The 23,412-nt window shown below is 39.3% G+C and overlaps 4 protein-coding genes and 1 pseudogene across 4 annotated transcripts; 4 read left to right on the forward strand and 1 right to left on the reverse strand.

The window, feature by feature from the left end:
- Positions 1 to 2,988: 2,988 nt before the first annotated feature.
- Positions 2,989 to 3,749, forward strand: LOC119596750 (annotated as a pseudogene).
- Positions 3,750 to 5,116: 1,367 nt separating this feature from the next.
- On the forward strand, positions 5,117 to 11,734 carry LOC119596752 (cuticle protein 8-like). The gene is made up of 6 exons (XM_037946076.1): positions 5,117 to 5,145; positions 10,116 to 10,223; positions 10,434 to 10,535; positions 10,735 to 10,779; positions 11,054 to 11,180; positions 11,312 to 11,734. Exons 1-6 carry the CDS (start codon positions 5,117 to 5,119, stop codon positions 11,648 to 11,650), a joined length of 750 nt encoding a protein of 249 aa, XP_037802004.1. The 3' UTR covers positions 11,651 to 11,734.
- A 2,247-nt stretch (positions 11,735 to 13,981) lies between these two features.
- On the forward strand, positions 13,982 to 14,856 carry LOC119596956 (cuticle protein 8-like). Its single transcript, XM_037946357.1, has 3 exons — positions 13,982 to 14,009; positions 14,125 to 14,211; positions 14,442 to 14,856. Exons 1-3 carry the CDS (start codon positions 13,998 to 14,000, stop codon positions 14,778 to 14,780), a joined length of 438 nt encoding a protein of 145 aa, XP_037802285.1. The 5' UTR covers positions 13,982 to 13,997; the 3' UTR covers positions 14,781 to 14,856.
- Positions 14,857 to 16,555: 1,699 nt separating this feature from the next.
- Positions 16,556 to 17,411, forward strand: LOC119596955 (cuticle protein 8-like). Its single transcript, XM_037946356.1, has 3 exons — positions 16,556 to 16,571; positions 16,688 to 16,774; positions 16,992 to 17,411. The coding sequence occupies exons 1-3, from the start codon at positions 16,560 to 16,562 to the stop codon at positions 17,328 to 17,330; spliced, it is 438 nt and encodes a 145-aa protein (XP_037802284.1). The 5' UTR covers positions 16,556 to 16,559; the 3' UTR covers positions 17,331 to 17,411.
- Positions 17,412 to 20,484: 3,073 nt separating this feature from the next.
- Positions 20,485 to 21,246, reverse strand: LOC119596954 (cuticle protein 8-like). Its single transcript, XM_037946355.1, has 2 exons — positions 21,066 to 21,246; positions 20,485 to 20,896 (listed from the first exon to the last, which is right to left on the reverse strand). Exons 1-2 carry the CDS (start codon positions 21,171 to 21,173, stop codon positions 20,558 to 20,560), a joined length of 447 nt encoding a protein of 148 aa, XP_037802283.1. The 5' UTR covers positions 21,174 to 21,246; the 3' UTR covers positions 20,485 to 20,557.
- Between the last annotated feature and the right edge of the window lie 2,166 nt (positions 21,247 to 23,412).

The raw sequence follows: 23,412 nt of genomic DNA on the forward strand, positions 1-23,412 counted from the left end.
ACAATTGAGCCATGAACAGGTACATGTCCAGCTCTTCGTGTTAGTGCATGAGCTTGGAATCTGTGTGGGGGGAGAGGAATGGCAATAAGGAAAAAGTGAGTGTTCGTATAGAAATGGATTAATCTGCTCATTGTACAGTGTGTAGCCTAACCCTTGGGAATTTTGAGTAGATGGGACAGTATGATAATTTTGTGTACACGCACATACTCATATGCGCGCACACTTACACATAGACATATGAACACATGTTACATTTTTTGCCGTGCCAACATCTTGAGAGGGTTTGATTGGATGTTTTTTGTTGTACCAAATTTTGGGCTTAGACTGGATCAGGATTGCCAGTTTTTGTTTTATCAATAGTGCCAATGGAGGCTATAAAATGTGGGCAGATCGTCAAAAAAAAAAAAAAAAAAATAATAATAAATAAATAATGAATAAATAAATAAATAAAAATCGAAATTCGTGAAATTCAATTTCTTTACTTGATTTATTTAGAATTGCCCTTCCTCTTCTTCCTTAGATGCTTCCGCAAGTAATGATGTCGATGACTATTTCTTTTATCCATGTTATCCACTTGTTGCCAAGAAGTACATTTCACAACAAGTAACAGACTTGCTCTCCACCCTAGGGCTCGCTCTCCAAGGCCCTACGCTGTAACCGACGAACGAACACACACACACACAAACACACACACACGCACAAACACACACACACACACACACACACACAAACACACACACACACACACACAGAGTGGAGCATAACAATTGTAAGATTGAGTAAACATTTCTCGTATTGATGAAAACTACTATTGCAGTGAGAAATTTTGAAATAGCACGCAACATTTTACATCATTAACAGTACACTCATAGGGAGACGTGATAGTTCACAGGGAGAGTGAAACACACAGACAGTCCTGACTACAACGCGACAAATGCTTCCTCCATCCTTCCCACATAGACGTCTTATACAACACACAGGGATCCTACTACGTGCAGCTTCCCGACGGTCGCCTGCAGAAGGTCACCTACCACGTGGACGGCGACTCAGGCTACGTGGCCGAGGTCACCTACGAGGGACAGGCTCAGTACCAAGCCCACCAACCTTCCTACCATCCTACACCTGCCTACCAGCCTACCCCTTCATACCACACTACTCCTTCATACCATTCTACACCTGCCTACAGGTGTTTCCTCCGTATCACATACGTGTATCCTAGACTATACTCGGGTCTGTTGCGATGTTTGCATTTCGTTAGGGAATTATCTCCTTACTATGTGTGCAACGCGGGAAGAAATAGAGAATAGTACCAGAAATCTAACATTTTCCTGAATGTCGTACCAGTTGTACTTGGCGCACCCAAAAGTACCTAATCTGGTATATTAGTACCAGCTTCGGCAACCCTGGGTGGATGCTATAACAAATACACTTGACTAAAGCCAGGCCACCTCCGACCCTGTCTTGAGATACCGTCAAGATCAGAAAAGGCAAAAATAAGTGCAATGCCAAAAGAATTACGACTTTACGTATACTTTAACCCACTTTTAAACTAGAAATTCCGTAAAAAAATAGGACTTCTTTATTTATTTTACTTTCAACAACGCTGCTTTCAAAAAGACTATCATAAAGTTTAGAATTGAATACGAGACTAGCATAATGAAAATACAGTCGATAAGATATACTTGCTGGTCAGAAACTTTTATGTACAACTGATGCCACAAACCGCGATTGCATATGTTCTTGAGTTTAACAACCTCAAGCATAATTTGATCAGTTTTACGCTCATCTCCATGTGCAATGCAGGTCACATTCAGACCCTGGTCACATCACCTCGGTCAACAGGTGTGAAAATACGGAAGAACTATGATGGAAGAAATCAAGTTTGTTGGTCTTGTATCTTATGAAAGTGTAAGAGTTCTTTTTTTGGAGGAAAATTGAGCTGAAAAGTACCTAGACCAGTGTTTTTCAAAGTACGGGTCGGGACTAGGTATTTTATATTTAGGACTAATTGTTGACCTTAAGTTCAGTGGGTCGCCACATAATAATGATGAAAATAATAATAATAATAATGATATATATATATATATATATATATATATATATATATATATATATATATATATATATATATGTGTGTGTGTGTGTGTGTGTGTGTGTGTGTGTGTGTGTGTGTGTGTGTGTGTGTGTGTGTGTGTGTGTGTGTATGCACACACATGTATGAACCTATATGTGTATATATGAAATGATATCGGGTTGAAAAGGTACGATAGAGTGAACATACTTGGTCGCAGGGCTAATGTACAAAATCAAACTGGGTCGTGATGAAAAAGGTTTGAAGAATCCTGATCGGGAATGTGAGATAGGAGTATTTGGAATAAGATATAAAAATCCATCTATGCATATGCCGCGTGTGTGTTTAAATCATTACAGTAATCAGTTGCTATCCTTACAAGCAATGTCTCTAACCATTAAATCGCTCCAACAGGAAATGACTCGACGATTTCTGCCTTTCGAGAATGTAATCCGTGTCTGTAAAAACTGCACTATGGTAATATAAATATCATAATAGTGGTGTAAATATCACAAACGCACTTTATCTACGTCATACACTGACCTGGATTTTAGGATTGTGTGTGTGGGGGTCACCTACGGAAAATAGGTAAGACTCCGTGCTATCAACTGTCATGTTTACACAATCATTATAAAAGTACTTCAGTTTTGCTTCTAATTGCATAAAAGGTTCCTCTTAAATGTTAAAAACTCTTAATATTCCTTGAACTGTCACTGATATTTTGGACGTTTTCTCTCCAAACTATGTCTGGTGATTCGTAGCGTTTCCATTCATATGATGAGGGTCTAGTGAGCTGCAAAGTGGGCTTGGCATTTTCTGTCGTCTCTCAAGGTCAAGTGAAGCCACGCCTACGTTTCTCGAAGTATATAAGGTACAGAAGCAGAGTGCTTTTCATCATATCAAGCAAAAACTGCAACATGATTCTTACGGTTGAAAAACTATTCTTGCAACCTACTGGAGTTTTCTCTTGATATAAATTAACCGCTTTATCTACAGCCTCTATCTTGGCATTTTTATAATATAAGTTGGATGTTCTATTAATTTTATCATTATTACTATTTCTTATTGTTTTATTTGTATTCCAGTTGAGCGTCGTGTTGGGTCCTGGCAGCTGCCTCTCTGGCCGCTCCGTCACAGCCTCCCTACGGATACTCTCCTCCTCCCTCTTACCAGGTAACTAATTACCTAAGAAATCTTAGAAAGTAACAACTTTTAAATAAATTTTAACTAGTATTATTACTGATAAAAAGAATACCATTTTTCACTATTTCCGTACTGAATCTATTGTAACTTATCTTTACCTATCAGTCTCCCAGCTCAGTACAACTTCGACTGGGTCGTGAAGGAAAGACTACTTCCGCCAACGACTACGGCCACCAGGAGTCCCGCGAACGGCTACAACACACAGGGATCCTACTACGTGCAGCTTCCCGATGGTCGCCTGCAGAAGGTCACCTACTACGTGGACGGCGACTCAGGCTACGTAGCCGAGGTCACCTACGAGGGACAGGCTCAGTACCAAGCCCACCAACCTTCCTACCATCCTACACCTGCATACCAGCCTACCCCTTCATACCACACCACCCCTTCATACCATCCTACACCTTCGTACAGACCTACTCCTTCTTACAGGGCCCAAAACCTTCTTACAGGCCGAATTTCATCACTAAGTAGATGAACTACAAACACAATTCAAACGCATATAAAAGTACTTACGCATATATATTTTGTACCTTCATATGATTAAATGGATATATATATCAATACTTAATTACTACCATTATAAGAACACCACTTTCATTGAAAACAACCCTATATATATTATGCAATCAGAAAAAAAGAAAAGATCTGAGTATATATTTACATATGAATATACAAATATACGTGTCTGAATGAGTGTGCGTACTCAGCCTACATGATGTTTTAGAAGATATATCAAAGAAATGATGGAAGTCATGTCATGCTCTTCCCTGTAGAAAGAAAAGGAGAGCAAGGAAGGAAAAAGGAAAAAGTAAGGAATGTTCTTATAGAAATGGATTAATTTGGTCTTTTTACAATGTGCAGCCTAACCCTAGGAAGGTTTGAGTTGATGAGGCAGTGAATCATTCTTTGTACACGAACATACATATGCGCGCCCACACACATCCACACAAGCACACATGCATGCTATATTTTTGCCGAGCCAAAATCTTATGTTATGCTTGACTGCATTTATCTTGCACCAAATCTTGAGTTTGGACAGGATGCTATAACGAGAGAGCTTGAGTTTAGGCAAGCCACCCTCCGGCCCTGTTGTGAGATACTGGTGAGATCAGAAAAGGCATATTAGTTGGGATGCCATTAGAATTACTTGACATAAACGTCAGCTCACTTTTAGATCCCCCCTAACGGAAGCCGCGGTGGGGGGGTCTTGAGGTTCCAATGATCTGGTGAGCCGGACCAGAGGGCTACCCACACTGGAGGGGTCACCAGTGAGGGATGAGACAAAATGGCTTCCTAGGTACACCAAGGCCTATGAGAGGGGACGGTGCACCGACCCCTGGTTCATTCCATCTTGGACCAGGGAGAACTCTCCCACGAGTGTTTGCCGTGCGTGGCGTCCCGTATTACCAGGAGACAGGAGTCCTGGAGGTTGAGCGATGCTGCACGCTGCGCCCTGCAGCTAGCAACACACATCTTTGGTCCTTTATTCTGGGTAGACAGGTGGCTTGATCAAGGCCTGGTCAAGTCAATCGGCTGGTCAAATATGGCTAGGGTCAAGCAGGCACTGTTCAGTCAGTAGCGCATAGGTCCCGCGACTACCATCAGTACTGCAATAGTGGCTGCGTATATTTCCTCATTACCCCTGTGGCTGTTGGGAGATCTTGAGCCCCAACTATAGCTTCCCCTCGTTGGACTCCATGGTGGGTGGGTGGGGGGGTGAGGAAATGAAGAATTCCAATTTGTATAATTATTAAAAATTTACAAAGATCTAGCTCTCTCCCTGACGACCTACGCAATCCCCTGGCCACTCCCTCTGGAACATCACATGTCACTCTGGGCAAAATGGGAATCGCAATGGAATCCCAAACCAGGTAAGAAGGAGAAATGTTCTCCTCAATCCATTAAGGAAACCTTACCTGGTAAATATGAAAGTATTTCATATAGTAAGTACCTAGTAGTGAAGACCATTGATGGTGTATCAATCATGGATCTTGATATTTTAGAAGTACATCGGAAAATAGTTGAGGTATGTTAACGTGATCCTCGCGTCACCCCACAGCGAGATGGTAGCCTAATAGTTGAGGTTTCATCACCAGACGAGAGTGACCGTCTGCGTGCAATATACGACATCCCTGGAGCTCAAGTTTTATGTTCTCCTCACAAAACCCTCAATCAGTGTAAGGGAATTGTCTTTTCCCGAGACCTGATGAGGTATTCTAAGGAGAAATTGTTAGAGGAACTAGAGAATTTTAATGTAGTGGCAGTAAAACGTTTTAAGAAGAAAGTTGATGGTTTGGGACAGTTGACACCAACTCTCCTAACTTTTAACACGTTAGTCCTTCCAGAATCTTCACCTCAAGGTAAAGCCATATGTGCCCAACCCTATGTGATGCTTCCACTGCCAGGGTTATGGGCATAGAGCCAACTCTTGCCGTTTTAAAGAAAATGGGCAACCAAGAGTATGTGTAAAGTGTTGTACAACAGGTCATCAAGGAGATGACAACTGTCCAGGTCCAATATGCTGTTACCACTACAAAGAAGCTCATGAAGTTTCATCAAAGCAATTTAAAAGGTACAAATTTGAAAAAGAAGTATTGGTAATAAGGAGCAAGGAGAAAGTTAGTTTTCCAGAGGCAAAGCGACGTGCCCGTGTGCTGTTTGCACAGCCAGGTAAGTCGTTTGCTTCTGTTCTAGCCTATCCTCCTTCCCACCAACCCTTGCTCTCCAGTGCTTCTTACACCACACACTCTGCCTCTTTCATTAAACCTTATTCCCAGATTACTGACACTGCCTCTGGTGAGTTATTCCACCAGAAACGGAGTAGGAGTGAGGGGTCTATTGAGGAGACTCCTCCTCCCAAAGCAAGGTCTCTGGAGCCATCAGCTAAGACTCCAGAGGCCTCAATGGTGACAGCTCCAGCTGCCACCACATCCACAGGGGCCTCCACTGATAGGCAGAATGCCCCTGAATCTAAGGCTCAGGTACGCCCTTTACCCAGGCAAAGGAATCCTGAACCTACTCAAAAAACTCCGCTCTGAGTGGGGTCTTTGGAGCCGTCAGGAAGGGCTCCTGGGGCCTCAATGGTGACAGCTCCAGCTGCCACCACATCCACAAGGGCCTCCGCTGCTAGACAGAATGCCCCTGAAGCAAAGGCTCAGGTCCATTCTTTGCCCAGGCAAGGAAATCCTGAGCCTGTCCAAAGGAAGACTGTGGAAACTTGTTCCACAAGTAAACAACCCTTAAAAAGGTACTCCCAGATCCTGGAAAAGGGACAGCCTAAAGGTGTGGGGCAAACCTTGACCACAGGTGCTGCCAAACACCTTATGAAGAAGTAAACTAAAGAACTGGATTCCCTGGAACTGTCAGGGAATTCATTCAAATGGGAGGAATTGCAACATCTGATAGCTTCATGTAATCCAGTTTGTGTATGCCTACAAGAGATTATGACCAGGGAAAATCGTCCCATTTCCCGTTAGGGGACCTTTGATAATGGACCTCATGGGGGAGTAGCAGTAATGGTATGTCAGGATATTCCCTTCCAGGCCATCCGCCTGCAGACAACACTGCAGGTGAAGGCTGTGAGAATAGGCTTTACATGACCTTACACTGTTGCATTCATCTACCTTCCTCCACATAATCTCAACATAAATGATTTGGAAAATCTACTTGGGCAGTTGCCACATCCATCAATTACAAAAAGACCCGAGCCAAGGCCAGGCATGTGCTAAAGGAGGCTAGACGGACGTCGTGGAGACAGTATGTCTCCTCAGTTAACTCTGGGACCCCCTTAGCATGGGTATGGGACAAGGTGCATAAGATTCCTGGAAAGAGCACATCCATGTCACAACCTGCCCTGAAGATAGATGGCATAATCATCACAGACAAAAAAGATGTTGCATATGAGCTAGCTAAATCCATGGCAGAGATCTCCTCTGGAGCATCTTACACTGCTCGATTCTCCACTCTTCAGGCTGAACAGGAACAACACCCAGTGTCGTTCTTCAGTAAGACTGCAGCAGAACTTCCATACAACTTGCCATTTTTACGCAAAGGAGATGGTCTCTGCTTTGCAGGTCTGCCGTAAGACTGCCCCAGGAAGTCACGATATTCCATACCAAATGATATCTCACTTACCAGAGAGCTCCCAGAAGTTCCTGTTGGACCTATTCAATAGGATCTATAGGGAGGGCACCGTGCCATCCACATGGAAAGAGGCTATAATCATTCCTGTTCCTAAACCTGGCAAAGATACTTCCACACCAGGAAATTACAGACCAATTTCTCTCACCAGCTGCATCTGCAAGCTGATGGAGAAAATGGTAAACTTCAGGTTGACATGGCTGCTAGGAAAAGAAAATGTGTTGACCCCATATCAATATGGCTTTAGAATATTGAGATCAACCATAGATTCACTTGTGAGGATGGAAACTGCTATACAGAATTCCTTCGCACAGCAACATCACATGATAGCAGTCTTCTTTGACCTTGAAAAGGCTTACGATACTACTTGGAAGCATGGCATACTCATGAAGTTGTATTACATTGGTTTAAGAGGTGCATTACCTACCTTCATACAAAGCTTCCTTACTAACAGGAAGTTTAGAGCTCAGGTGGGAAACAGTTTCTCTAACCTGGAAGATCAGCTGGAAGGGGTCCCACAAGGGTGTGTCTTAAGTGTGACCCTGTTTGCCATTGCTATAAATGACATCATAAAGGTTGTTCTAAGTGCTGTCTCATGTAATCTGTATGTGGATGACTTTACATTGTATTGCTCAGGAGGAAGCTTACAGGATGTGCAAGGGCACATGCAGACTGCAATAAATCAGGTTGTACAGTGGGCAACATATCATGGGTTCAAATTTTCTCCAAGCAAGACCATGGCTATACATTTCCACAAACGAGGAAAGTTCCATCCTTCCCTCTATTTAGGAGCAAATCCACTACAATTTGTCTAAGAGGTGAAGTACTTGGGTCTATTTTTTGACTCAAGACTTACATGGGTGACTCACATCAAAATGTTAAGAGTGAAGGCTACAAAAGCACTTAGTATTATTTTGCGGGTTCTTTCACATTTATCTTGGGGTGCAAACCGCACAATGCTTCTACGGCTTTACCGAGCGCTTATTCGTAGTAAGCTTGACTATGGATGTGAGGCTTATTCATCTGCAACTCCCACTATTCTCTGGATGTTGGACTCGGTTCATAATGAAGCTCTCAGCATCTGTACTGGGGCTTTCAGGTCTTCGCCTGTAGAGTCCCTGTATGCTGAGAGTGGAGAACTACCTCTCTCATTACACCGGGACTACATGAACCTGATTTACTACACGAGACTACAAAGACTTCCAGGATCTTCTACATCCAGATTGGTTTTCAACCCCCTTGAGGATAGCCAATCCTACTGTAGGAGAATGAGGAATGTAGTGATCTTAATTTAAATCTCACTAAGGTTCTGGTTGTTGGAATTCCCCCATTCCCCCCTTGGACTAATCAGGTCGAGCTGGATTTGGTTGGAAATGGGAAAGGGGAGAGATCCGAAGCAGAAATCGGAGAGAAATTTCTTCTGCACATTTCTAAGTACCAAGGATCAGATGCAATATAAACAGATGGTTCAAAGTTTGAAAATGGTGTGGGCTTTGCAGCAGTGAGCAGAAGGAAGACTGTATCTGGCAGTCTTTCTCTAGCAGCCTCGATCTTCACTGCAGAGTTATATGCCATCCTTGCAGCAGTTAAGATAACTAGAGATCTTACGAACCATTCTATTGTAATATATTGTGACTCTCGTAGTACCTTGCAAGCAATCAAGAGCTTAAACTGATCACATCTAATAGTGAGGGAGGTTCAAGATTGGTTTGCACTTATATCAACACGTAAAAAGATAACTATTTTGGGTGCCAGCACATGTTGGTATCAGTGGGAATGAGCGAGCTGATCAGAAAAGGCCAAGGAAGCTGCCGCTTAGCAGTGTGATACTCATTTTCCTCTCCCACACACCGACCTGAAACCCAGCATCAGGAGTTGTCTTCGTGATATATGGAGGGAACAATGGAGGCATACCTCTAGAAACAAACTGCGAGAGATTAGAGATGACCTTGGCAGTTGGGTGACCAGCATCCATCCCAACCGAAAAGTAGAAGTTGTATTAACAAGACTAAGAATCGGGCACACAAGACTGACTCATGGACTGATGATGGCTAAAAGTCAAGCACTTTGTGAGGGATGCCAAGAGCCATTAACGGTCGCACATGTAGTGGAAAGATGTGCAACATTCTCAGACCAAAGACGTATGTACTTGTCTCCCCCATATACACTGAAAAATGTATTGGGGGAGGATTGTGACATAGAAGGTCTTATTAGTTTCCTTAGGGAGGCTAATATTTTCAATAAAAATTAATTATGCATAATATTTATGCAATAACTTTATACACTTAGAGCATAATATTTATGCTCTGATTTTTAATACATTTATTGTTATATGTAAGATATTTATTGATAGATTTTAAAGTTTTAAATATTTTAATATTTCTATCTAACAAGGTATTCGCCGCTAATGACCTTAGCTGTTGACGCGGTAGACAATTTTAAATAATCAATCAATCAATCACATTTAAATCAGAAACTCCTTAAAACTGTAGCATTTATTTATTCATTAACAATGCAGATTGAAAAACTAAATAAACAAATAAAGTTTAGAAGTGACTAACAGCGAAAGTATAGTCGCTAGGATATCTTTGCTCATCAAAGACTTTCATGTACATTTGGTGTCTCAAAACGTAGTCGAACACGATTACTTGAGTTTAACCGCCTCAAGCATAAATTGATCACATCCACTAGTTCAACGCAGGTTACATCCAGACTCTGGTCGCATCACCTTGCTCGCCAGTTGTGAAAATGCGGAAGACCCAATGAGGAAAGAATCAAGACTCTTTGTTGTCATGTATCTTTTAAAAGTGTAAGGGTCCATTTCTGAAGGCAGATTGTGCCAAAAAGTCATTAGAATTTATGAGATAAAAACGTGATATATACTTATAAGATATAACTATTCATATATGCATATAACGTATATATTTGTATTATTACACATAATCAGCTGCAATTTCTTCACTAGACCTGTAGACACATAAAAGTAATATAGCTCTAATCATTAAGACACTCCATCAAGATGTGATTCAACAATTTCTGCTTTTCAAGAATTAAATCCCTGCCCGTTAAAGGTGCACTGTGGTAATGCAAATGTTAAAATGGTTCTGTTAATGCTGCGGTCGTACTTCTTTATTTAGCATAATAATCTGGATTTTAAAATGATGTGGGGATGGGGTGGGGGGAGTCACTCTGCTGAAAATGGGCAAGATTCTCAGCGCTTTCGAACGTCATGTTTACAAAATCGGTATAAAAATACTGCAGTTTGCTTTTAGATACTTGGAAAGCTACTTAACTGTTAAAATCTATTGACAATATCCTAGAGCTGACATTGATATTTTAGATGTTTCCTCTCCAAACTATGTCTGGTAAGTCGTAGCGTTTCCATTCATATGATGAGGATCTAGTGAACGGCAAAGTGGGCGTGGTATTTCTGTCGTCTCTCAAGGTCAAGTGAAGCACGCCTACGTTTCTCGAAGTATATAAGGTACAGAAGCATAGTGCTTTTCATCATATCAAGCAAAATCGGCAAAATGTTTCTTACGGTTAGAAAAAATATTAGTATAACCTATTGGAGTATTCTATTGATATAAAGCAATCACTTTATCCACAGCCATTTTAGCATTCTTATTCGCAATATAGGCTAATTCTATTCATTTCAATGTTATTATTGTCGTTCCAGTTGAGCGTCGCGTTGGGTCTGGCAGCTGCCTCTCTGGCCGCTCCGTCACAGCCTCCCTACGGATACTCTCCTCCTCCCTCTTATCAGGTAACTAACTGTATGTTAAGATATGTGAACTAAACAATTATCTCTAATAGAAAATTTAGTAGTTATTGACCATAAAAGTTTATCATTTATGCATTTTCTTCGGGTTTTAGTATACACTCACTTTTTCACAGTCTCCAGCTCAGTACAACTTCGATTGGGTCGTGAAGGACGACTACTCCGCCAACGACTACGGCCACCAGGAGTCCCGCGATGGCTACAACACACAGGGATCCTACTACGTGCAGCTTCCCGACGGTCGCCTGCAGAAGGTCACCTACTACGTGGACGGCGACTCAGGCTACGTAGCCGAGGTCACCTACGAGGGACAGGCTCAGTACCAAGCCCACCAACCTTCCTACCATCCTACACCTGCATACCAGCCTACCCCTTCATACCACACCACCCCTTCATACCATCCCACACCTTCGTACAGACCTACCCCTTCTTACAGGCCAAGACCTCATCAGTGAAAAGCTATTAAAAAAAATAACATATAAAGCATATTCATATTTACTATTTTTGTAACTGTCTATCATAAAATAGATATATATTGATACATACATTTTTACTTTAACATAACTCCTCAAATAGATATTGTATATCACTGAAAAAAGGGAAAAAAATACATATGGCATGGTCCTTTAGAAAGACTGACGAGGAAATAACATTCAGATGCAAAAGAAAAGGAATGAAGTTCGCGAAATTACTCAATTACTCTCAAAGGACAGTTAAGAGATACAATGACTTTATGGCCAAATCAAGGTGAATTACGAAGAAAACGGACGAGCACGGAATTGGTGCTTTTCATGCTGCGATTACTGCGCCGTCCGCTCGCGAGTGAGGAATCCTTCCACATCGCGCACGGTGCCACGGGGGATGCGGTCATCTCCTTCGCTAAGGCCAGCTGGTGGTCCGGGGATGTTGGGATGAGTCTGCCTCCATGGGCTGGTCGAGGGCAAAGGCACCAGTTGTAGTACGCGGGCGGGGCAATGCTGGGGCGAGGGAGGATATTTGGGACGGGCGGACGTTGGAGGCCGATTTCGGAGTTGGCTGTATAGAGCTTTTGTCGTAACATAATCAACCTTTTCTCTCTCTCTCTCTCTCTCTCTCCTCTCTCTTCTCTCCTCTCCTTCTCTCCTCCTCTCTCTCCTCTCTCATCTCTCTCTCTCTCTCATCTCTCTCTCTCTCTCTCTCTCTCTTCTCTCTCCTCTCTCCCTCTCTCTCTCTCCTCTCTCGTCTCTCTCTCTCTCTCTCCCTCTCTTCTCTCCCTCCTCTCTCTCCTCTCTCTCTCTCTCTCTCTCTCTACTCTCTTCTCTCTCTCTCTTTCTCTCTCTCCTTCTCTACTCTCTCTCTTCCTCTCTCTCTCTTCTCTCTCTTTCTCTCTCTCCTCTCCTCCTCTCTCTCTTCCTCTCTCTCTCTCTCTCTCTCTCTTCTTCCTCTCCTCTTCTCTCTCTCTCTTCTCTCTCTTCTCTCTCTTCTCTCTCTCTCTCTCTCTCTCTCTCTCTTTCTCTCTCTCCTCTCGCTCTCTCTCTCTCTCTCTCTCTCTCTCTCTCTCTCTCTCTCTCTCTCTGTCTCTCTCTCTCTGTCTCTCTCTCTATATATATGTGTGTGTGTCTGTAATATTCAAATATATTCTGTGTGTGTGTATATATATAGATAGATAAATAGATAGACAGATAGATAGATAGACTATATATATCTATATATAATATACACACACGCATAAACATACATACAAACAAACACACACAGATATATATAGAGAGAGAGAGAAAAGTGCGTGTGTCTGTGTAATATTCATTTATATATTGCATACGTGCATGCATATATACACATATACCATCATAGATACAAATAAATACTTTATGTATATAATACAGTGTAATACTAAATGAATAATTCATTATATACTAATGCACTCAATATAGCCGCAAAGACACCGGTAATTGTATAGTCATATTCTTTGGCCTAAAATACGGCAAAGAACGGCATTTTGATAATTTCCTATAGCTGCATTGTACTGTACCGTACTTTGAGGGATGATTGCGTACCGTACTCTTCGACTAAATATCTACCGTAACATAGTTTACAAATACTCCAATTTATTTCAGATATTCCCATGCATTGCATTTCACACTTACAGGCATACGTGTGTGTGTGTAACACACACACACACACACACACACACACACACACATACACACACACACACACACAGGTACTGTGCATACAGACATATATACTTACTATATATTCACTCATATATACACACATTGCATAAGTGTGTATGTCATCACACATCATCATGTCGTATGTTTATTCACAGATCTGTAGACACATAACACTGACAACACATGTCAAACTGTAAGGATGATGCGATGCTTCCAGTCTTTAGAGAATCGACTCCCGAGAAATACCAGAGTGGAGATGTAGATATTAATATGTAAATACCCTGAACTCAATGTACCATATTAGATTCGCACTAACATGTGATAGGAACGTAACTAGGAATTTAGTGGGGGTGGGGATTAAACTACCATGTATACTGAATTAATTATAATAAAAGTACCACACTTTGCTTTAAAATGCTTGAAAAGTCCCACCTGTGTTTAAAATACTACTGTTAAATATCTTGGACACTGAGCTACGCAATATATTCTGTCCAAGCTTTTCCATTCATACGATCAGGAACTAGCGGCATAAGTGGGCGTGGCTAAGTGTTGGTCCTCAAGGTCAGATGAAGCCACGCCTACGTTTCTCGAAGTATATAAGACACAGGAATGAGAGTGCTTTCCATATCAAGCAAAATCAGCAAACATGTTTCTTACGGTGAGAAAGAAAAAAAGAAAGCATTTTGGTAATGCAAATCGTTGGCCACTACATTTTGTTATCACAGTACAAAAAGAGTTTGTTAACTATGAATTAACTTTTTCTGGTGTTCCAGATGAGCGTCGTGTTGTGTCTGGCAGCTGCCTGTCTGGCCGCTCCGTCACAGCCTCCCTACGGATACTCTCCTCCTCCCTCTTACCAAGTAACTTTCTTGGAAATATTCTCTTTACATTTTGAGCGTCATTTTCTTTTTTTCTTCTTCTTTTTGTGATTTTCAAAACTGCTTTTCAATATTAATGTAGTCATCTTTACACGATAATATTCTGATGATTTTAACTTCTATTGTCCCTTCCATATCAGTCTATAACTTAGTTATTATTTTCATCCTAACATTTTTTCCTGATTTTAGTGTAACTTTTCTTTGTTTATTAGTCTCCTGCTCAGTACAACTTTGACTGGGTCGTGAAGGACGACTACTCCGCCAACGACTACGGCCACCAGGAGTCCCGCGACGGCTACAACACACAGGGATCCTACTACGTGCAGCTTCCCGATGGTCGCCTGCAGAAGGTCACCTACTACGTGGACGGCGACTCAGGCTACGTAGCCGAGGTCACCTACGAGGGACAGGCTCAGTACCAAGCCCACCAACCTTCCTACCATCCTACACCTGCATACCAGCCTACCCCTTCATACCACACCACCCCTTCATACCATCCTACACCTTCGTACAGACCTACCCCTTCTTACAGGCCAAGACCTCATCACTGAAAAGCTAGCTTCCAAACACATATAAAGCATATTCATATTTACTATTTTTGTAACTGCCTATCATAAAATAAATATATATTGATACATACATTTTTACTTTAACATAATTCATTACATAGATATTGTATATCATTGGGAGAGAAAAAATACGTATAAACTACATGTGTGTATATGTATGATCCTTTACAAAGACTAACGTGGAAATAACGTATGAAGTTCACGAAATTACTCTAAAAGAACGGTTTAAGGATACAGTGAACGTTTGGCCAAATCAAGAATGGTTTACGAAGAAAACGGCCAAGCACTGAAAAAGTGCTTTCCATGCTGCGATCGCCAAGACTTCCGCTCGAAGGTGTGGGATCCTTCCATGTCGCTCACGGGGGATGTGTTCGTCTCCTTCGCTGAGGTCAGCTGGTGGTCCGGGGATGCTGGGATGAGTCTGCCTCCGTGGGCTGGTCGAGGGCAACGGCATTTGTTGTTACGCGGGCGGGACAACGTTGGCGCAAGGGAGGATATATGGGGACGATTTCAGAGCTGCAGTATACGGTCTTTGTTGCACCATAATCAATACATAAGTACACTCATATATATGTAAGTAATATAATATATACTGTATATATATATATATATATATATATATATATATATATATATATATATATATATATATATATATATATATATATATATATATATATATACTGTATATACACTGTATAAATACAAAATAATACCATGGCCGAAAAGTTACCAATAATTGCATGGTCGTATTTTTAACCTACGAAAGAGTACGGTAATGAATTTTGCCATTTTCCATACCTGCTTTATATACACTCTGAAGAAAATACCACACCATACTCTTGGACGAACTATTAACCAAACCATACCGTACCATACTGTACTATAATAACACCATTGTTTACAATTACTCTAGTTTATTTCAAATATTTCCTCTCATTACATCTCATACAGGTACACGTGCTTCTATTTATACAGTGTGTAAGTATATATGTATATGTATAATTATGATTATATCTATATATACACACACGTACACACACACACACACACACACACACACACACACACACACACACACACACACACACACACATATATATATATATATATATATATATATATATATATATATATATATATATATATAACTCATTATATATTCAATCATATATACACATAATGCATGGGTGTGTATGTATCACACATCATCATGAGTAATGTGTAAAAGTCTGTAGACACATAACACCGGCAACGCATGTCAAACGTAAGGATGACTGTGATGCAACGCTTCCAGCCTTTAGAGAACTGACTCACGAGAAATATCCGAGTGGAAATGTAAATATTGATATAATGTAAATACCCCGAACTTAATGTACGTCATTTGATTCGCACTGATATGTAATAGGGACGTACCTAGGAATCTTTAAAATGCTTGAAAAGTGACAAAAAATTACTGTTAAATAACATGGAACCGTCACTGACCTACGCAATATTTTCTGTGCAATCGTTTCCATTCATACGATACGATCAGGATCTAGTAAACGGCAAAAATGGGCATGAGTAGGTGTTAAATATCCTGAGCTACGCAACATTTTCTCTCCAAGCTTTTTCATTCATACGGTCAGGATCTAGTAAGCAGCAGAAGTGGGCGTGGCTAAGTGTTGGTCCTCAAGGTCAGATGAAGCCACGCCTACGTTTCTCGAAGTATATAAGACACAGGAATGAGAGTGCTTTCCATATCAAGCAAAATCAGCAAATATGTTTCTTACGGTGAGAAAGAAAGAAAAAAAAGCGTTTTGGTAATACAAATCGTTGGCTACTTCATCTTGTTGTTACAGCACAAAATGACTTTGTTAACTATTTACTATTTTTTTCTGGTGTTCCAGTTGAGTGTCGTGTTGGGTTTGGCAGCTGCCTGTCTGGCCGTTCCTTCACAGCCTCCCTACGGGTACTCTCCTCCTCCCTCCTACCAGGTAACTGGTTTAGAAATATTCCCTTTATAAATTGAACACCATTTTTTTTTCTTTGTGATTTTTAATCTATTTTTCCTTATCATGCACTTATCTCCACCTGATACTCCTCTGATTTTCCTTTTCCTTTCCATGTCAATCTCCAGCTCATTACAACATAGTTATCATTTTCATCCCCTAATATTTCCCGATTTTAGTGTAACTTGTCTTTGCATATTAGTCTCCAGCTCAGTACAACTTCGATTGGGTCGTGAAGGACGACTATTCCGCCAACGACTACGGCCACCAGGAGTCCCGCGATGGCTACAACACACAGGGATCCTACTACGTGCAGCTTCCCGACGGTCGCCTGCAGAAGGTCACCTACTACGTGGACGGCGACTCAGGCTACGTAGCAGAGGTCACCTACGAGGGACAGGCTCAATACCAAGCCCACCAACCTTCCTACCATCCTACACCTGCATACCAACCTACCCCTTCATACCACACCACCCCTTCATACCATCCTACACCTTCGTACAGACCTACCCCTTCTTACAGGCCAAGACCTCATCACTGAAATGCCAATTTGTAAAGCATAAAGCATATTCACATTCACTATTTTTGTAACTGCTCATTACAGAATAAATATATTCAAATACATACATGTATACTTGAAAATAACTCCTTACATATATGTAGTGTATTAAAAACAAATCATATACTTAAAAGGCATGTATGTTTATTCATATATGTGTGTATGAGACTACAAAATACCAAAGAAAATATAGATCTAGGAAATTTGGTTCCGAAAGATTTTTAAAAAGTAATCATTTCCTCATCTATAACACCGGCAAATAACTTAAGGTAAATAATGGCTTAATTGAGAACGCTAATTTGAAGCTTTTGCTATATTGGCTTCAGAGCGATCTTGCAACGGCGGTCAAATCGAAAGTCAAAGAATGTTGAGTCGTGATGGCAAAAGGCGCCGTCTGTCTTCAACAAACCTCTTTTTGTTTGTTCTATAGCTTTTATTTTATTCACATTCCATATATTGTTTAATTCGATTTGATTCTATATGCTTATTTTCTTGATTTTTTGTTTATCTATTATTTTTTATATGTCTGTTTATGTATTTTTGGAACATATATCTGCTGAGACCTTGAGACTTTTTTGAGGAAAAAAAGGGGAAAATCGCCTTTATGTATCTTTTTATTTTATTTTATTTTATTTATCTATTATTTTTTTTATTTTTTATTTTTTTTGGAAAAAAATGGATTATCTTTTTTATCATCACTTGACGATTATCGTAGTTATTATCATTATGTCGTTATTATCATTAAAGCTGTTATTATCATTATCATTATCATTTTATTATCATTCTTTTGTTATTATTATCATTATTAGTAGTACCCTTAATATTATTGCCTTTATATAACGATTATCATCATTATAACTATATCAATATTATCATAATCATATCAATATCATTATCATCATTATCACTTTCATTATCATTACTACCATTCATTATGATCATCATCCGTATCGTCATTATTACTATCAACAATATTATTTTTATCTTTCCTATTATTTGCATCATTATCATTAACTAGTTCTTCCTGTTTCTTAATCGTATTTTCTCTCTTCCATAAGATGTTAGACAAATATCAAAAATCATAGATCACATTTAGAGCAAAATTGAAACTAGAAGTAATACGGTTTAACAGGCAAACGAGATAATCGAATCAACAATATATATATATATATATATATATATATATATATATATATATATATATATATATATATATAATATTTTTTTTTTTTCTTTCTTTCTATCTTTCTTTCTTTCTTTCTTTCTTTCTTTCTTTCTTTCATTCTTTCTTTCTTTCTTTCTTTCTTTCTTTTTTAAATAACCCTACCAAGACTTCAACATAAAAATGAAAAATGGGTTGATAAATTGATAAACAGATAGATCGACAAATAGATAGATAAACAGACGGAGAGAAACATAAATAAGGTGTTAGATAAATAGATAGATAGATGAATAAATGGATGAATACGTAGATAAATAAGCAGACCTATATGGAAGATAGATAAATAAATGAATAGAGAAATGAATAGATAGATACATAAATGAATAAATAAATGAATAAATAAAAAGGTAGTTAAATAAATACATAAATAAATAAATAAACAAATAAGCAGAGAAGTAAATAGATAGATTGAAAAATAGATAGAGACATATTGATATACAGTTAAATAAATAAATAAATAGACAGATAATAGAAAAATAGAGAAATAAATAGATAGATAGATAAATAAACAACAGACTAGATAAATAATTAGATAAATAGATAAGTAAATAGATAAATAAATAAAATGGATAAATAACGAAGGGTAATCAAAGGAACACTTGACACTTGACACAAGACACTTGACACTTGACACGAGACACTTGACACAAGACACTTGACACGAGACACTTGACACATGACACTTGACACGAGACACTTGACACATGACACTTGACACGAGACACTTGACACTTGACACAAGACACTTGACACATGACACTTGACACTTGACACTTGACACTTGGCACGAGACACTTGACTTCTTGGTGATATCTGGTGACAATTTGATAGGTTGTTGATTATAATTGTTTGATAATCGAACACCTGGCGATAATTATCAGATTATTATTTATGATTAATTATTGATAATTGTTTATAGTAATGAATTATTAATGATTATTGGGTGATAATTGTTTGTGATAATTATTGACAATTGTTTGTAATATTTAGTTATTGATGATTAGCTGAAAAAAAACCTACTTGCGATAATTGTTTCGTAAAGAGATACATATTTCCGAGTGATAATTTGTTTTGTCGTTACGGGCTCGAGTTCATTTCTCATCTTTTTCTTCTATATTCATTCATTTCGTTTCGGTTTTCAAAAGAATCATAAAGTCAGTTCAAAGAAGAAATTCACAAACTCGCATGGCAGAATCTTTTTGTCGGGTTTGTAAATGACGTATGTTCTGGTTTAAGAATCTTTATTGTTCTATCGTTCTGTAAAACTTCAGGAAGTCCTCACCCACCCACTGTGTTTGGAAACTTTCGTAATATAATGAAGTTTAAGCTCGAGATAATTCACTGACGTTGGCCACGGGTGGTGATGATAGTTTTCTTCGTCTCTCTCTCTCCCTCTCTCTCTCTCTCTCTCTCTCTCTCTCTCTCTCTCTCTCTCTCTCTCTCTCTCTCTCTCTCTCTCTCTCTCTCTCTCTCTCTTCCTCTCTGCCCCCCCCCCCTCTCTCTGTATGTGTGTATGTGTGTGTCTCGTTTCTTATTTCTTTCTTCTCTCTGTGTCTCTTTGCATCTTTATATCGTTTTCTTGACCCCTTTCTCTTTTGGATATATCAATAGATAGTTAGATAGGGAAGTAGGTGGGTAGGTATAGTTAGGTACATTTAACTCTTCTGTCTCTACTGATTACGTCGATTTTCATGAACAATAACAATATACGAAACCGGTGGTTATGGATGGAGTCGGTGATTTATAGGTATATATATCTAATTACAAAATATATAGAATATCAGTGGAGACTAGGCATCCTGTAGATAGGTTTGGAGGTGGACCTTCGTACAAGAGCATATCGCATGTGTTAGTAATACATACATATATATGTGTGTGCCTTATAGGGAGGTTAAAAAAAGTGATTCTAAGTTGTTTATTTGTTTATTTTTATTTATTTAATTATTATTATTATCATTATTATTGCGATTGATTATACATAAGGTTCTCAGTGGTGGGGTCTCGGCCTGTAAGAAGGTGTTGGCCTGTAGACAGGTGTTGGGTGGTAGGAAGGAGTGGTGTGGTATGAAGGGGTAGGCTGGTATGCAGGTGTAGAATGGTAAGGAGGTTGGTGGGCTTGGTACTGAGCCTGTCCCTCGTAGGTGACCTCGGCTACGTAGCCTGAGTCGCCGTCCACGTAGTAGGTGACCTTCTGCAGGCGACCGTCGGGAAGCTGCACGTAGTAGGACCCCTGTGTGTTGTAGCCGTCGCGGGACTCCTGGTGGCCGTAGTCGTTGGCGGAGTAGTCGTCCTTCACGACCCAATCGAAGTTGTACTGAGCTGGAGACTGAAATGGAAAGCCAATAGGCAAATGTTAAGAGTGAAAAAAGTGAACGCAAATGAATGCCCTCCTTAGAATGATAATAACCTTAATAATAAAATGATAAGTAATAAAAAAGAAATATATAACAGATTTCTTATTTCGTACATGTCATGATATAAATCAAACCAATTACCTGATAAGAGGGAGGAGGAGAGTATCCGTAGGGAGGCTGTGACGGAGCGGCCAGAGAGGCAGCCGCCAGACCCAACACGACGCTCAGCTGGAACACCAGAAATGACATTTCAATTGATAGGAATCGCAGTCAACCTATTTTGTGATGAAAAGATACACAAATAAAGGTTTTGTATCAAGTCAATGGTTTATATTGCCAAGACACCCCCAAACGATTTTAGAAACAGCTTTTCTCACTTTAAGAAACATGTTTGTTGATTTTGCTTGATATGAAAAACACTCTCATTCCTGTGTCTTATATACTTCAAAAAAACGTAGGCGTGGCTTCACGTGACCATGAGAAGCAACAATAGCCACGCCTACTTTGCCAGTCACCAGACCCTCATCACCTGAATGGAAATGCAACGAATTGCTAAACATTTATGACTTAGGGAGAAAACGTTCAATGTATTGTGTAAATCATGGCAGTTCCAGGATGTTTCAAAAGGGGTAGGGGGCTGAATTCTGTCTTAAGAGGTTGGTAAATATTAGTGTTAGAGTGCTAGCTATGTAGTCGCATGGTTCAGGGTTCGCGCCCGGCCGCCATCTCTCAGTCGACTCAGCTGCGAATGAGTACTAACACCCTGACGTTAGCATGTCAAGGTAAAAAAATGTGAACTGCACACCCTGCCGCATAATCCCGCGGCTAAGTAAGCGTGTTTCTCTACGCACATACCCCGTACGTCCACTTAGATATTTTATCTTTGAAGTATTAGAAGCTAAGACTTATTGAGGGCCCAATTGTTTGCTTGTCCAGTGGGGACATTGCCGTTTACTGGGCACTTTCCTGTCAAGCTGAAGAAATTGTGGTACTTGGGATCAAACATCTTCCACGATAAGCGACGCCTCTTCCCGAAATCATAGTTACTCCTATGTTACAATGTGTCATTCAGATCATGATATTCACAGCATCATATTGATATTTACAATTCTGCACTTTTTTTTCAAACACGGACATTTCTAGGAAGTCCACTCTTGAAAAGCGAGAAGTGACTTTACCATTAGACATGTGTTGCTTGAGTCACGTTTCTACAAGCTGTCCCATCCTGAAGAATTGCAGCTGACAGCATTTGGTGATATACATACATTTGTAATATATGTATACATGAATATATATATATATATATATATATATATATATATATATATATATAGATAGATAGATAGATAGATAGATAGATAGATAGATAGATAGATATGTGTGTGTGTGTTTTATATAATATATATATATATATATATAATATATATATATATATATATATGTATATATAAATAAATATAATATATATATATATATATATATATATATATATATATATAAAAATAAATAAATATATAAATATACATGTATATATAGATAGATAAATATATATATATATATATATATATATATATATATATATATATATATAATTCATACCTTATTTCTTTTGGTTTGCATATTCTATGTGTTCCTTTTGTCACATTTTCCCTTTCAAAATTAATTATACACTTGTATAAGCTACATGACAAGCATTCCTTCACAGTTCTATCGTCATTTCACAAATGATGTGTTGATGTGACCAGAGTCTAGATGTAAGGAGCGTGTCTGATAAATGGGCTTACACGAGTATAGCCACATTTTTTGCTGCAAAACCGATCGGGTCAAGCATGAGGCGACTAAGCCCAAACCTGGCTGATATTATAAAAAATGTATTATCTACTGCGGCTTTTTAATAAAATGTAATCAGCAAATTTGTTTTAGTTCCTTTATATCACCTAAGCTGATCATATATTTATCCCAAAATTCAAGATGGCCTTTTCAAATGTAGTGTTAAAAAATTGCAGCGCTTCCAACCCATGCATACAATTCGCTATTTAACTGTGTGCTCGTTTTACCGTATTTCTAGTTTACAAGTAAGTTGAGGCAAAAGTAGTCACAATTCAATTGGCATCACACCAATTCTTGTCTTTCTTCAACCAAATTTCTTGAAAATAATCTGTGAGGATATCAACGTTCCGAGGAAGGCACTGTGATTTCTCAAGAAAGTGCAAGATAGGAATAGGAAAAGTCAAGCGCGCTAGTTGCTTGTTATCCAGCCCAGGTTCAAAATCTGAGGTATCAAAAATAAAATAGTATGCCCAAGATTCGGCACGTCAAAAAAGGGGTGTGTCTTCATATGAGAGTATGTGTGTTGTATGTGTATGTGCAAATAGAATAATCTGCAGGCCACGGAGCAATGTTGACACCGAATTAAACTGAATTTTATCTGAATTGCAGTGCTTACACAGAAGCCTCTCTCATGCAGTATATTAATAAAATGAAATCT

This window comes from Penaeus monodon, chromosome 38 (assembly GCF_015228065.2).
Source record: "Penaeus monodon isolate SGIC_2016 chromosome 38, NSTDA_Pmon_1, whole genome shotgun sequence".
Classification (NCBI taxonomy): domain Eukaryota; kingdom Metazoa; phylum Arthropoda; class Malacostraca; order Decapoda; family Penaeidae; genus Penaeus; species Penaeus monodon.

Excerpts from the sequence above, each read along its gene's own strand:
- LOC119596752 (XM_037946076.1), top strand. The coding sequence starts at position 5,117 with ATGGGAATCGCAATGGAATCCCAAACCAG. Across the intron at positions 10,224-10,433 it reads GTCATGTATCTTTTAAAAGT|ATGTGATTCAACAATTTCTG; the intron begins GTAAGGGTCCAT and ends CACTCCATCAAG. Across the intron at positions 10,780-11,053 it reads TCCTCTCCAAACTATGTCTG|GCTAATTCTATTCATTTCAA; the intron begins GTAAGTCGTAGC and ends TTCGCAATATAG.
- LOC119596956 (XM_037946357.1), top strand. Across the intron at positions 14,212-14,441 it reads CTCCTCCTCCCTCTTACCAA|TCTCCTGCTCAGTACAACTT; the intron begins GTAACTTTCTTG and ends TTTGTTTATTAG.
- LOC119596955 (XM_037946356.1), top strand. Across the intron at positions 16,775-16,991 it reads CTCCTCCTCCCTCCTACCAG|TCTCCAGCTCAGTACAACTT; the intron begins GTAACTGGTTTA and ends TTTGCATATTAG.
- LOC119596954 (XM_037946355.1), bottom strand. The coding sequence starts at position 21,173 with ATGTCATTTCTGGTGTTCCAGCTGAGCGTCGTGTTGGGTCTGGCGGCT. Across the intron at positions 20,897-21,065 it reads CTCCTCCTCCCTCTTATCAG|TCTCCAGCTCAGTACAACTT; the intron begins GTAATTGGTTTG and ends TTTCCATTTCAG.